The following is a 12,940-nucleotide window of genomic DNA, read 5'->3' as shown; positions in this document are numbered from 1 at the left end:
GCTTTCTAACATCTGCATTATTTGAGCTACTGCGTCCGTTCCTCCACTGATATGTTCTTTTAATATCCAAATAGGCATGTTGCTATATTTAATTTGTGTTCAACTCTGAGACTACAGCACTTGTGGTCTTTGTATTTTGTTGTTATATGTGGGTAAAGAGAGTAACTGACTGGCTGACAGAATTACTTGAGGCCTCTGCTTACTGATGTAGTCGAGGTGATTCAGTGGGCCATGAATGACTGCAGCTTAGGCAGAGAGGGAGAGCCTGCGGCTGGTGTGCAGTGACTCACATTGTACAGCAGTCAGGTGGGGTTGAGGCACTTTGTTTTAGCAGGGATGTTCATTCATTGTGCGACTGCAAAGCAGCAAGCAATATATTTTTACTATATTTTATTTGATTGGCTTGTTGTGCCTGAAAAATACCAGGCAGTGATGTGAAAGAGTGTATAATTCATACATACACACTCGCTTCTCTGCAGATTATCCCTTTTGACTGACGAAAAAATAGGTCATATTTTATCACATGTGTTCAAGTCTGCATGCCAGGCTTCTGGGCTGACTCTCTGTCGAACATTGTGTTGCCCATAGCAACACACGAGGAGATCCACCTCTCTGAGTCTACTGGTTTCACAGACTAGTGTGCACTCAGTGGTCTTAGCAACAGCATCGAAAAAGGATGAAGGAGGGAGGGAGGAAGAGAGCAGTAGAGGAGGGGGGAGGGGAAGCAGCTTTTGTATGGCTCGTATATAGACACCTCACAATATTTAATGGAAATGGAATTATTTAGATAGGAACACATGACTGAACACACAACTGGATTATACCAGTTGAATCTACACAGTAAATCTGGCAACAGATGGTGCGGATATAGAAGCAATAGTGACGGCAGGAATAGTTGAGCTTCTAATTAGATATTTTATATTATGGAGATAATCTTTTCTCTCAAACAACTGGGTCAACCTTAGTTTTCCAACCTAGAAAATGGCTGTCAGAAACCTCCATTAAATGTGTCTCTTAAAAAGCTGATGCCATATTTTGATTCACAGAGCATTTTGTGAAATAGAGCAGTAAGCCAAAGTGGAGTATGAATGCAGCTTGAGAAAGGATCGGTTCAGATTCAGAGTAAAGCATCGGCTGAGGTTCATGAAGGAGGGGCTGAACACACTTTCTCTGCAGCTCTCCTGTGTAGTTTTCTTCAATGATCTACTAGATAGCAATGACTGCCCCTCTCTGTGTATGTGTCCATGCATATTTTATGTGCACATGTTTGTGTGTGAGATAAAAGTGTGTGAGGTATCACATGTTTTGCAATGCAGCAGAAGTGCTAAGCTGTGCCTGGACAGCAGATGGCCAGAAAGATATTTATTGATATGATCAAAAATCAGTGCCTCTCATTAAAACTAAAAAGTGCAGGGTGGCGTCACTGGATCACATTTGTTGTCTCCTGTTTCACTGTGAACTGTTTTCTTTTTTTGTGAGAAAGAGTTGTCTGTTACAGAATTGTATATCACACCACTTTTGTTACTTTGGCAGAGAGAAAAAACAGATGAGACAAGAGGAGTGGATGAACTGCAAGTAGGGACATGAGCTGAATTTAGAATGCAGGCACATGGGTATGTGGCTTGCTCCACTGGTGAAACCCAACATTATGTTTTAAGGTAGCAAGTAAACATTAAAACGACATTGTTTGTTACTAGGTGATCTTGTTTGATTTAAAATATTACTATGCAAAAGGACATTGTACACTGAATACAGCATGTCTGTCATAGTATATTTTCACTCTGTATGCTCTCTTGGTGGGGGTGTGGCTGCTTGCTCCAGTGGCTTTGTGTGTCTGCTTGACTAGCTCAGCAGATCAGTGCAATTGTGTTTGCATGTTGAGTGTCTGCACTGAAAACCCATTCACAGTGCAACGGCCCTCGTGTTTTATTTGTATGTGTATGTTGCTGTTGTTAAGTGGGTAAGAGCTTTTTCCTCATTAAACCATATTCAGTGTCATAAGCACAGAGGGTAAGAGGACACGATAAATGTCAGAGAGAGACACACACAGAGGAGACACAGCTGTTACTGTACAGAAAGAATGTATCTATTGTTATTTCAGCAGCTTGAGAGGATTTTGTTCTTCCAAGCAAAGACTCCTTTCTGTGTTCCCCTCTTGCTTTTGCTTTCTAACCATATCTGCATCCACCACCCTCCTCCCTTTATTCATATTTGAAAATGTGTCATACTGTATTATCTCCTTTTTAATTCACTGTCTGACTTACATATTTTTTAACAGATTTTGCAATGTGGATGTTAATCTATCAGATACTATTCCTTGCAGAACTCCCTGTTCTATTCTGCCTGCATTTAGTTTTGTTTCATGCAGTGGCCTGCTTTTCTCACCACTATTCCTCTCCTCCCTCTTTACCCTCCATATTGATATCACTCTCAGTTTCCCCCTCCCCCATCCCACTCTTGGCCTCCTTTTTCCCGCTTTTATGTCTGTCCTTCGTTTGCCACCCTTTTCTGTCTCACTATCATGTTCTGTCTTTCTTTCTGTCTCTGGTTCTGGCACATGCTCTTCAGCTCCAAATTGTTGTTCCTAATGCCTTTAGGGTTGTGGCTGTGGATGCTGCATGTGCTGTTGTGTGTCAGTAGGGCACATTCTCCCTTATTGCTCCAGCTTTGTTGGAGGATTGCGCCACTCACATTGAGGTCAGCAGCAGTGATGATAATCTAATTTACACACACAGTAGGGTACAACGAAAACAGCTACTATCTTTATGTTCACGCTTCACACACATGCTTGTGCTCACAGACACAGACGCACACAGCACATCACACACACTCTCACATGGCTAATCCACCTTAATGTAAGGCACTGTCACAGCAGAAAGAGGTAGAGCCATGCAGGACAAGAAAACAGTATAAGGGGAGCATGTCCCTTGTGTAATGACTTGCACTGAGAAAGGAAGACTCGTCTATTTTTATTTTATCAATCAAAGCCCCGTTCCAAAGATCAGTTGTCCTGTATTGACTGAAAATAGAATACCTTAAGTATGTATTTTTTCACATATTCTGAGTTTCTTCTGAGTAACCTGTTTTATGCCACCAGTTTTACAAAGAGGAAGATTGTTGCCATGAGCTTCCTTCTCATTTCACCTTTGATCCTAGACCAAACATTCACCGCAAAGCTGAAACTGGTACAGACAAGCTCTCAAATATTCAAATTTGACAAGGACTCACTGGGTGTGTAATTACAGAGATAAAACAGCTGTTTAATGAGGTTTAATCTTAGTACTTCTCTCTTGCTTAGTATACCGTACTACATTAAAATAATGGATGGTTGTTCCATGTTAGTTTAAACTATGTATGCAATCTGTTCCCCCTCTATATACTGTTGTTCTTTGCAAACTTTTTCATACTCATGTTCCTGTGATGTATTTTTATTTTTTTTCTGTGAAACTTGAACAGGTGAACTTAGAGCAGCTTAGGTCTGATGCTGATCATATTGAATAGTTGAAGATATATTTGATAACTGATATGATATAATATATTTGTTTAACCAGACTTTTCTCCTGCGCTGGAACAGAACACAAATACATGTTACCAGAGTCAAATTCCTTGCGTGTGTTCACATAACTAATCCAGATGCTTCTGAATACTCAATTAAGTGCTGATACTAGATGTCTGTTTTGTGTTTGTGTCTGGTGAGTGTATGTTTGTATCAGCTTTTCCTCTGTGCGGACCATTCAGGTGATTTGGTATTGGTGAATCAGGAGGTTGTTATAGTGAATGTCAGCAAGCACAGACACTGCTGCAGTGCAGCTTATAGAGTTTTTGGTCAATAAGCTGTTTGTAAATTTCTCTGTGGTGCTATACTTTGAAAGTGGAGTGCCAGAAAAAGGTGGCAGTTGCACAGAGGAGTGACATTTCTCCTTTTTATCAAGTTAGACTGATTGTTAATTATTATTTCTCAGTATTGTAGTATTTAGATTTTATGACTTTAGCCCACACTACTTCATTATGTTAATTCAGCATAGATTTTATTTTTTAAATGAGATTAAATTCACTATTAAAACACAACACGCAGACATTTTTTTTTTTTGCCTCTGCATTAAGACGCCTTAATCTGAGTCATTGGGCCAAACATTTCATTGTGGGCTGCAATCACAACTATGGGCCAAGACTCCCTGGCACAGCTCCTTTGGTTCTTCTCATTTGTCCTAGAACATGACCAGACTGATTCAGATTGATTCAGTGTTGCATGTGGCTTGTCATTACTCTTAATTAAATGGGTCAAACCTGGTTCTTCCATGTTGATAGATATGACAGTTTTACTTGTGCTCTTGTCCAGCAAAAGTCTGGTCGCCTTTGTATCATAGTAAAGAGCAAAGATAGAGTGTATATTTTGTTTTGATAATCTAAACATTTTTTTTTTGTCTCACTCTTCTCCTGCCGTCTCTATCTTTCATTCCTGATGTGAGTAGGTCTGACCCTTTCTCCTCTCCAACACTTGGTTATATAAGCCCTCAGTTTCATTACATCTCAGTCCATTGAATCATGGCTGTGTAGATGAATCCTATAAGTTGGACCTTGACACTCTCATTTTAGAATCACTTCACTGCATCTCAATTAAGGCACTGAGGCCTTTCTCCAGGGTGTTGACTGGGTCTACTTCTATGAGCACTAAAAACATGGAATGATGAAACAATCTGTGAACATACTGCATTTTTATGTATGCTGCATTATGCTATTATGTTGTCTTGCTTTATTTTTTTAAAAACAAAACAAAAAAAACCAATAATCATGTCAATGTTACCAGTCCAATCTAACAATCAGTCTTAATTTATAATATTATTAATACAATAATAGCTGTAATAGCTATGTACAACTAACATGGCGATGTGTTTATTTTATTTATTTGAATCAACAGATCAGAACAGATGTAGGTCTGCACTGCTCTTGTTTGGCATCAGTGCTCATACCGCCACAACATCTGCTGCTGTACTTAGGTCATTACTGCATGCCTGCTGGCCTGAACTGACTGAGGGGTCAGGACAAGGCTGCATGCAAGACAGCCAGCTATTAAGTGGAAAACTAATGGAGACACAGTTGGTTGAAAATCCACTTAAACTTCATACTGTTGCTAATGTGAGATTTAGGTTGTGATCTCTGATTGAAAGAATGTATGAATGAATGAGGAAAATCCAGAGTCTCAGCTGTTAAGACTATGAATGCAGCCTTGGTAAGAGGATTGCCTTCTTAGACCACTATCTTTGCACTGCTCAATGTGGGGTAGATGGGGTATACAGCCACAATTGCTATACACATGTCCGATTAATACCATATGCTGTATTTGTTTGTGGCCACGCATGGATGGGATCAGATGCTGGCTGTTAGAGGGATCGAGTCTCTAGCTGCAGGGTTCCTCTTGTCCCCATGGCTACTAGTCCCTGCCTATTGATTCTTGGGTAATTGTTTTCCTTTGTTTTCAGCACATGCATTCTTAATGTTGCCTGTTTGAGTATTTACAACATTAAAGCTGTAATAGGCATATCAGTTTTAATGATGTTTTCATTGTAGCCTCAATACAGTATTGTTGACTTTTAGTACTTTCACACATGGTTAGGAGTACAGAGTGACAGTTACAGGCCATTTTCTATTTTGTGTGGAGATATGAGACTAATTAGATTAACAATCACTTGCCCTGTCTGTTCAGCTGACAGACAGTTGATGACTAGAACAAAGATTTGTCTGTATACTGATAGAAAAATGACTTTGGACTGTGTATTTTGCATATGTTTCATTAGTGTTTTTTATTTTATTTTAAGAAAGCAGTCTCTTGCAGTCTCTTGAATTGCAAGGTATATAAAACGAAATTAAAACAACTCAGACCAGTCTGGTTGTCAAACATTTTTTTTAAATTTCCTTATAGTTAAAAAGGAAGTAGTTTATTAAAAGTTTTCAGTGATGATCAGTGATAGATTATTTTACAACAAAACAGCCTTTTCTATTAAAAGAAATAGGAACATGTGGTCAGTGTGTATTGAGCCTATGTATTTACAGAAATGTAATTCATTGATTTGAGGTCTTTCAGTACTGCAAATGGAGTCACGGTGTTGATTTCAAGTGTTTGTGTGTGTGTGTGTGTGTGTGTGTGTGTGCGTGTAGGTGTGTGGTCACATGACCTAGATATGGTTGTGTAGATACAGAGTAAATGCCTGTTTTTAATCACTGCTGTAAAGCTACAGCCTAAGAAATCTTCTCAGTTTTCTTCCTATTTTTAAAATGGTCTGAACGTCATGTTGCTCCTTCTGGTCATCTTTTTGAGTGTGAACCACCGGGCTGTTCTGTACAGTGGGTGAGTCATCTCATCCCACATGTAGCTTTTCATTTTGTGAAGTTGGTCTGCTGTGTTTATTTTTAGGTGAACCATCTGTCAAAAAAAAATAAAAAAAAATAAATCAGTAACTTGAGCATTTAGGGTTAGTGCTAGTGTTATGTTATGATTTTATTAGGGAGATTTGGTCATGCAATATCCTGTAGCCACACACATACATACACTTGAGTTGCCTGTGTGTTTACATGTGTGTCCATCTCTAAATGCCCCTCTCTGTTTCCCGCCATCTTATCTAGTGGGTGTAGTGTATAAATACAACAATGAGACATGGGTGTGGAAGATGAGTGTTAATGCTGTAAGCCTGACTCACAACCCACTCTCTCCTCCCACCGACTGGCTCTCTTTCCATCTTCCTGTGCCTTTGTTCTCATGATCACTACCCCACTTTTCTCCAGCCTCGTGTGCTTTCCTTCTCATTTTTTTTTAATCTTTTACAGGTTTTTTCCTTTGCTCGCTTATTTCTTCACTCCATCTCTTGGTTTTGATATCTCTTCATTCTCATTCTTACACAAAGAATCTTTTTTTCTCTCTCTCTGATTTTCTTCCTCCCTGTCCTCCTCCTACGCATCCTAATTTCCTCTGGCTGCTACTCTTGCTTATGCCCCCTCCTGTTCCTTCATGTAACTGCAAGCTGGGAGAAAATGGCTGACAGTTTCTGTACTCTTGAGTTCTCTCCCTTGTTCTTTCTCACTTATTTTCTCATTTAAGTTTGCTACTCTTATTTTGGTTGCTAACTGCTGTTGGAGTACATAGCTTTGTTCTTTAGATCTTATTCCACTATGCATCTACCTTTCTCCTCTCCCTTTCTGACCACAGAGACACTCTCTACAGTATTTGGAGTCAGAGCTGAATATGCCAGAGCACCTTTCTCTTTCTCTCATCCTTATGAGTGCAGCAAAAGTAGCGAGGTGGGATGCACTACTATACCTTAGTGTGACTCTTCACAGCCTCTGCCATAGAGCCAAACGCAAAAGAATATGAAACTCTGTTACTCTGGGTTCACGTACGGGTCACTTACACAGGACAGTGACTATTTCAGCTAATTGTTCTTGAACTGACTTGTAAATGGCTACTTATATGCAGCACGAGAACTGTCAGGCATACTGAGTCGGTTTTATACTCAGTAACATTCTCAAAATAAGTTTTAAAAGAAAACTGGTGCCTTGTGTCAGTGTTTTTACACACTTAAAACTTTCGATATATTGGACTGAATATAAGTAAATCAATTACTTAAGTTTGAGTGCGTGTGCATGTGTGCGTGCGTGTGTGCCAATAAATACACAAGAAGTGACCTAATTTTTGTCATACTACTACATATATAAGTATTACAATGACACAACATTTTTTTTTGCTGTATTTAAGTTTCATTAAGTACATTTTTCTATTATAGTTATTATTTTAAAAGAGGGATTTTTGTGTTTTAGTATGGTTACAATATTTACATACAATATTTGATGCTATGGTCTATGCACTCAGCAATAGGGATCAGTTTGCACCATATATACTAAATGATACTTGTTCTGTATTGTTAAATGACTTGGCAGCGCTTATATTATCACCTCGAATTAAAAGATGAAGCATTGCTGGATCTCAAAGAACGGCCTTGGGCCTAATCGTATGGATTTGTGTGTATGTGAGGGCTGCACTACTAGTGATCCTTATTACTAGTGACAATTACATTTTGTTTTTAAGAAACACTGCATTATTAAAGTACACACATTTATAAATAATTAGTGCATTATTTTTGGATTCAAGCACAATCCTATAGCCATCTGTACAGAAAAACCTGATCTGTAATTATTTGATTTGAAGCCAAGGGTGTCTCTAAACATCAATAAATTATAATTATTGCAAAACAAAAAATATAAAACTTTAGCTTCTTATATTTTTAACTCTTGGTTTGCTTTCTTGTTACAACTTTCAAATATGTTGTTTTTGTTTGTGTTTTTATAGTTACTTACTTTCAGATGCTGACATTTTCTACATTTTAAATATTACTTGTGTTTTTCTAAGTGACACATTCCAAGTATCTGGTTTGCTATTCAAAGTGTTTGATACCTCACACTTGGCAATGGCAGATATAACATATGCTTAATTCAATGCTTAATTTCACAGACTCGTGTGGATGTTTATCATGGTAACATTACATCATGACCGATTTGTATTTGCAATAATTGTGGGACCCTTGGTGCATCTCTCTGAGTCTGTGTCTCTCAGCCCATGCTTTTGAACTACAGTCCAGATCACTGTTAGTGTGTCACTTCATATGTTGTTGTATTTAGGCTGATGGTTTCGATATCACCAGGGTCTAATAGTAGATAAGAAGATCAGGTATCACAGGATACACTGAATAGAGAAAGTGAATCTTCCATGCACACCGAAACAAAATCATCCACAGCAGACACTGATAATCTATGCATCACTTCACAGATAATGAAGTGAGAATCTGCTTAATTTAAGTAGAGGAGCAAAACAAATAAGTTCAAAACATGATTCCAAATGAATAAGCAGATTTTGGTCTGCTTGTTTATAGACTACTGTAAATAGGTGATAGGACTCATCTTAATCCTAATTCGCTTTACTTCGTCCTCTGACTGAGAACTGGAGTAAATTGTGGTGATGGTGCTTCGTATGGCACAAAAAATATATGTTGTAATTTAAGGAAAAAATACATAATGACCAGTAACCTGTACAATGTAACCATGCAGTAAATATTACCTTTGTGTTGTCGAATATGTTAGTTCTCCCTGAACTACTATATGAAAAGTGTATGGAAAGTAATTATTTGCTGAACTAAACGCTTTAAAATCACAAAACAGGTGTTTTGAATAGGTAATTATTCTCGGCACATTCTTTCCATTCTGCTACTGCTGTCAATATCCCCAGTTGTCCTGGATTAAGGCTTCTGTAAAGTGATAATTCTACTATGTTGCCCCTCTAATGCGATTAGGTGGAATCATCTTAACGATGCCATGAAAAGTAGCTTTGAAAGGGCAACCACAGCACAGAAAGCAACCCTTAAATATCAGGCTAATGTACCGGCTGTTTTTTCTGTTGTTTTTTTAACTTTGTATTTTGTTGTTGTTGTCATGCATTTTCTATGGTCGTGTCTGTGATAATGTTGTTAAAATCAGAGGTGATTATTAATCCCCACCCCCTTCATTTATCTAATCCGTGCATTGGCAGTATGATTTTTTTCTCAGTGATCATATATTATATTTATTGTTACTCTGAGAGTGTGTTGGTGCAAACGTCATGATTTTATGGAGGCTGAAGTTTTGGTGCTGTTTCTGAGAGATGTTTCTAATATTTACTCTAACCACTAAATCAAGTGAACAAATTATTAGAAATCCATCATAATAACTATACACTCCAGCATCCTCCACTGAAGCCCTTAAAAGACAAATAAGTTGCAACACTTTTCTAAAATGGTAAACACAGACTGATTATGAAACCAGGATTTATTGCAGGGCTGTTGCATCAGATTGCATTAGTCAAAGCCAGGTGTACCAAATGAACTAGCAATGGAGTGTGTACTCCCTCCACCTTTCTCTTCACACACACTAACAAACTAAATGCTAATGCTAAAATGCACACTCATGTTGCACTTATATCTTTAACATCCTCATCACATTGTAAGAGGCTTCTGTTGCTACACATGCTGATGGCTGGCATCCATGTAGCTGTTTAAGTTTTGATGCTGATGGGAGTGGAATATGGTGTTTGCTATTCTTGGAGAGTGGCAGCAACAGAGCCCATGCTTAAATGATTGCTAGGTACGTCATTATTTTATAAATAGTCATTTTCATTTTCTGTGGAAAGTGGAGCAACCTTACAAAACCATTCCAGCCATTTCCAACATTGGATTCTCTGCATGCCACCACTCTCCTCTATTATTCAGATCTTTTTTTTTTTTTTTTCATATTTAAAGAAATGGGCCAAGCCCTAGCGCAGCAGGCCTGCACCTGCAATGCACTTCCCATGCAGCACTGCCTGCTGCATATTCAGTACTGCATAAGTAATAAAGTAAAAATAGATATTACAAAATGCTACACCGATAAATACCGGTTTTGCTGATGTAAGGAAATATAAATGAGACACACAAGTGTGGATAAACTGTTTTATAGTTGTTCATATGCATTTGTCTTTGTAAATTACAATATATTCAAGTGTTCTATAAAGGAAACTGGCTGATGGAGTAATCTCTCTGTCTTTCCCTCTTTGTTTTGATAATGTATCAAGGTAGAATGGTGAATATGCAGGTACTGTTAGATACATACACATCTCCTTTCCCATCTGGGAGAGTTGACATTTTAATTTCCGCAGGCAGAGGAAATGCGTGGCAGACACCAAGGTTGCTAGTGTATCTGTACCACTGGTACATTTTTTGGAGTGGGTATACATGCTCATCTGATATAATATTTTATAGCTTTGCCTGCCTCTGACATCAGTGTATGTCTATCTGTGCATGTGGACACTACTATAGAGAACAAAGGAAAGGATGAAAAAGCTCCCCCTTGTGGCGAAAAACAGACATTACTTGTCTCCTCTTTTGTTCCTCATGCCTCAGTCTGTTTGTCAGTGTGTGGTAGTGTATTGACTGGTATTGTTATTGAGTTTCTGTGTCTGTATTGATCCACACTGGATAGTGGATCCTGTCCCATTTTACATTTTGATCAAAGCCAAACACAGTCCATGCCCTTTTTCCCACTGAACTGTTTGATTGACAAATGTAGGTTACCCATGTCTCACTATGAAGCTAGATTTATTGCTCATCCCACAAAAAACTGTTTGGCTTAGGCCGTTTCTGTGTTACAGAGTGTAGAGGGAGCATATGTGTCTATTGTATTAAATACTTATATAAATGAGGTGAATCAGAATCAAAATTGGAATGAGACTTTAGTTTATTGGCAAGTAGGTTTACAGATACAATACATTTTTCAACATAGCACCTAGCAAAAATACAAAAGAGATAGATAGTGTGCACAATGTATGCATTTGAGTTGAATGTAACTCATATTTGACTTTGTATGGCTGTGATTAGAGAAAAATAAATGTCATGTCCTTGGATAAAAAGGGGTGTGGAGGCAGGGGGTGCAGGGAGGAGCACTGGCAGGTGCTGCATCTGTGTCACCATGGATACAGGAGGGGATATAGTGAATCAATTATGGGTGCTCCCTGCAAAAGCAGGGCCCTGCCTTTGTCTCCAGGCACAATGCTGAGCCAATCAGAGTGTCCATTGCAGTCACATTGATTCTAGCTAACCAATCAGATTCCCATGCTACCTTTGCTGTTGCCAAAGCCTGCTGTACATCCTGTTTTATTGGCAGTTTTGATTAATGGTCTGTTTTTGTAAAGCATCAAAGTACCTCTGCTGTCACAGCATGATTGCTGGATTGAATATGTTCAATATATATATATATATATATAGATATATATATATATATATATACATACATATATACATATATACATATATACATATATATACACACACATACATATACATATACACACACACACACACACACACACACACACACACACATATATATTTTATTATCATTCTCACTCAATAATCTCACTGAACTACTAAGAATTAAATTCATGCACAGATTTTCTGTTTGTCTCTCTCACCCTCTTTTTCTCACTCTCACACCTCCCCTACACATGCAAACTGCAAACCACACAAATCCTGAGCATTCCTTCCTTCAGTTAAACTCCATACAGTGACACTGCAATTGATGCTCACTACCGATTGTTGTATTTTAATAGCAGCTTTAGTAACAAACCCTGTGTCTGTTGACTTTGTGTTTTTTGATATTATATTATTGTTTATTGATATAGCATGGCTTATTATAATGAGGATATTTTGAATCAAAGACAACACTTCAGCTTCAGCTTCACTTAAACAACAATAGCATGCCATTTCTCATGCCTGTTGTTTTACAGTAGAGTAACTATTTTGGGCATTGTGCCATTACTTTCCAAATGAGTGAATACTGTGTTGTGTGTCTCTATCTCAGTATTTGCATTCATGTGTTTGAGCATCCTCCATATTGCTGCGTTGTGGTTTTCATCTTGTTCCGGCTCAGGTTTCTCTGAACACGCCCCTGTCCTACTTACTCTTGAAACCAGTCAAGGCAAGTGCAGATTTGGAAATAAATGATTAAGTGGTAGTTGGATTAAATACTAGGAGTGATTCATTTTGCCTCCACCTCTATCTATCCATTTTCACAGATATTTATCAATCTATCACGACGTTATGGATGACATATTTGTGTAACTGTTCATGTGTACCTGTTTAAGTGCATACAAATGTGAGTCTAGTTGTAATCATAAACAAATAATATTCAACTCCATTTATTTTACTGCATGGCTGGGGATCCTGATTTAAGATAGAGTTACAGTGTCATATGGTTGCTCAGGAGGTGATTCTCCCAAGTACATCCCTTCTATTTTTTAGACTTCTTTATCTTCCAAGTGCCATTTTCCTTCCTCCCTCACATTTGACTTCATTTGCGTTCCTATTCTGCAATTACCCTTCTCTATGTC

At 38.2% G+C, this 12,940-nt stretch overlaps 1 protein-coding gene across 19 annotated transcripts in view; it reads left to right on the top strand.

Moving 5' to 3' along the window:
• LOC104937910 (protocadherin alpha-C2) overlaps positions 1–12,940 on the top strand; it is a 203,919-nt gene that overhangs the window by 71,598 nt on the left and 119,381 nt on the right. The window contains exon 2 of one of the 19 annotated variants that reach the window (XM_027278176.1): positions 1,534–1,656. The exons of the other annotated variants lie outside the window; for them this stretch is intronic. Coding sequence (XP_027133977.1) covers positions 1,534–1,587 — 54 coding nt within the window. The 3' untranslated portion in view covers positions 1,588–1,656. Of the gene's footprint in view, positions 1–1,533; positions 1,657–12,940 lie in introns of those variants that run through there. 19 annotated transcript variants of the gene reach the window in all.

Source organism: Larimichthys crocea, chromosome I (assembly GCF_000972845.2).
Source record: "Larimichthys crocea isolate SSNF chromosome I, L_crocea_2.0, whole genome shotgun sequence".
Classification (NCBI taxonomy): domain Eukaryota; kingdom Metazoa; phylum Chordata; class Actinopteri; family Sciaenidae; genus Larimichthys; species Larimichthys crocea.
This window is presented reverse-complemented; position numbering and strand designations above follow the sequence as displayed.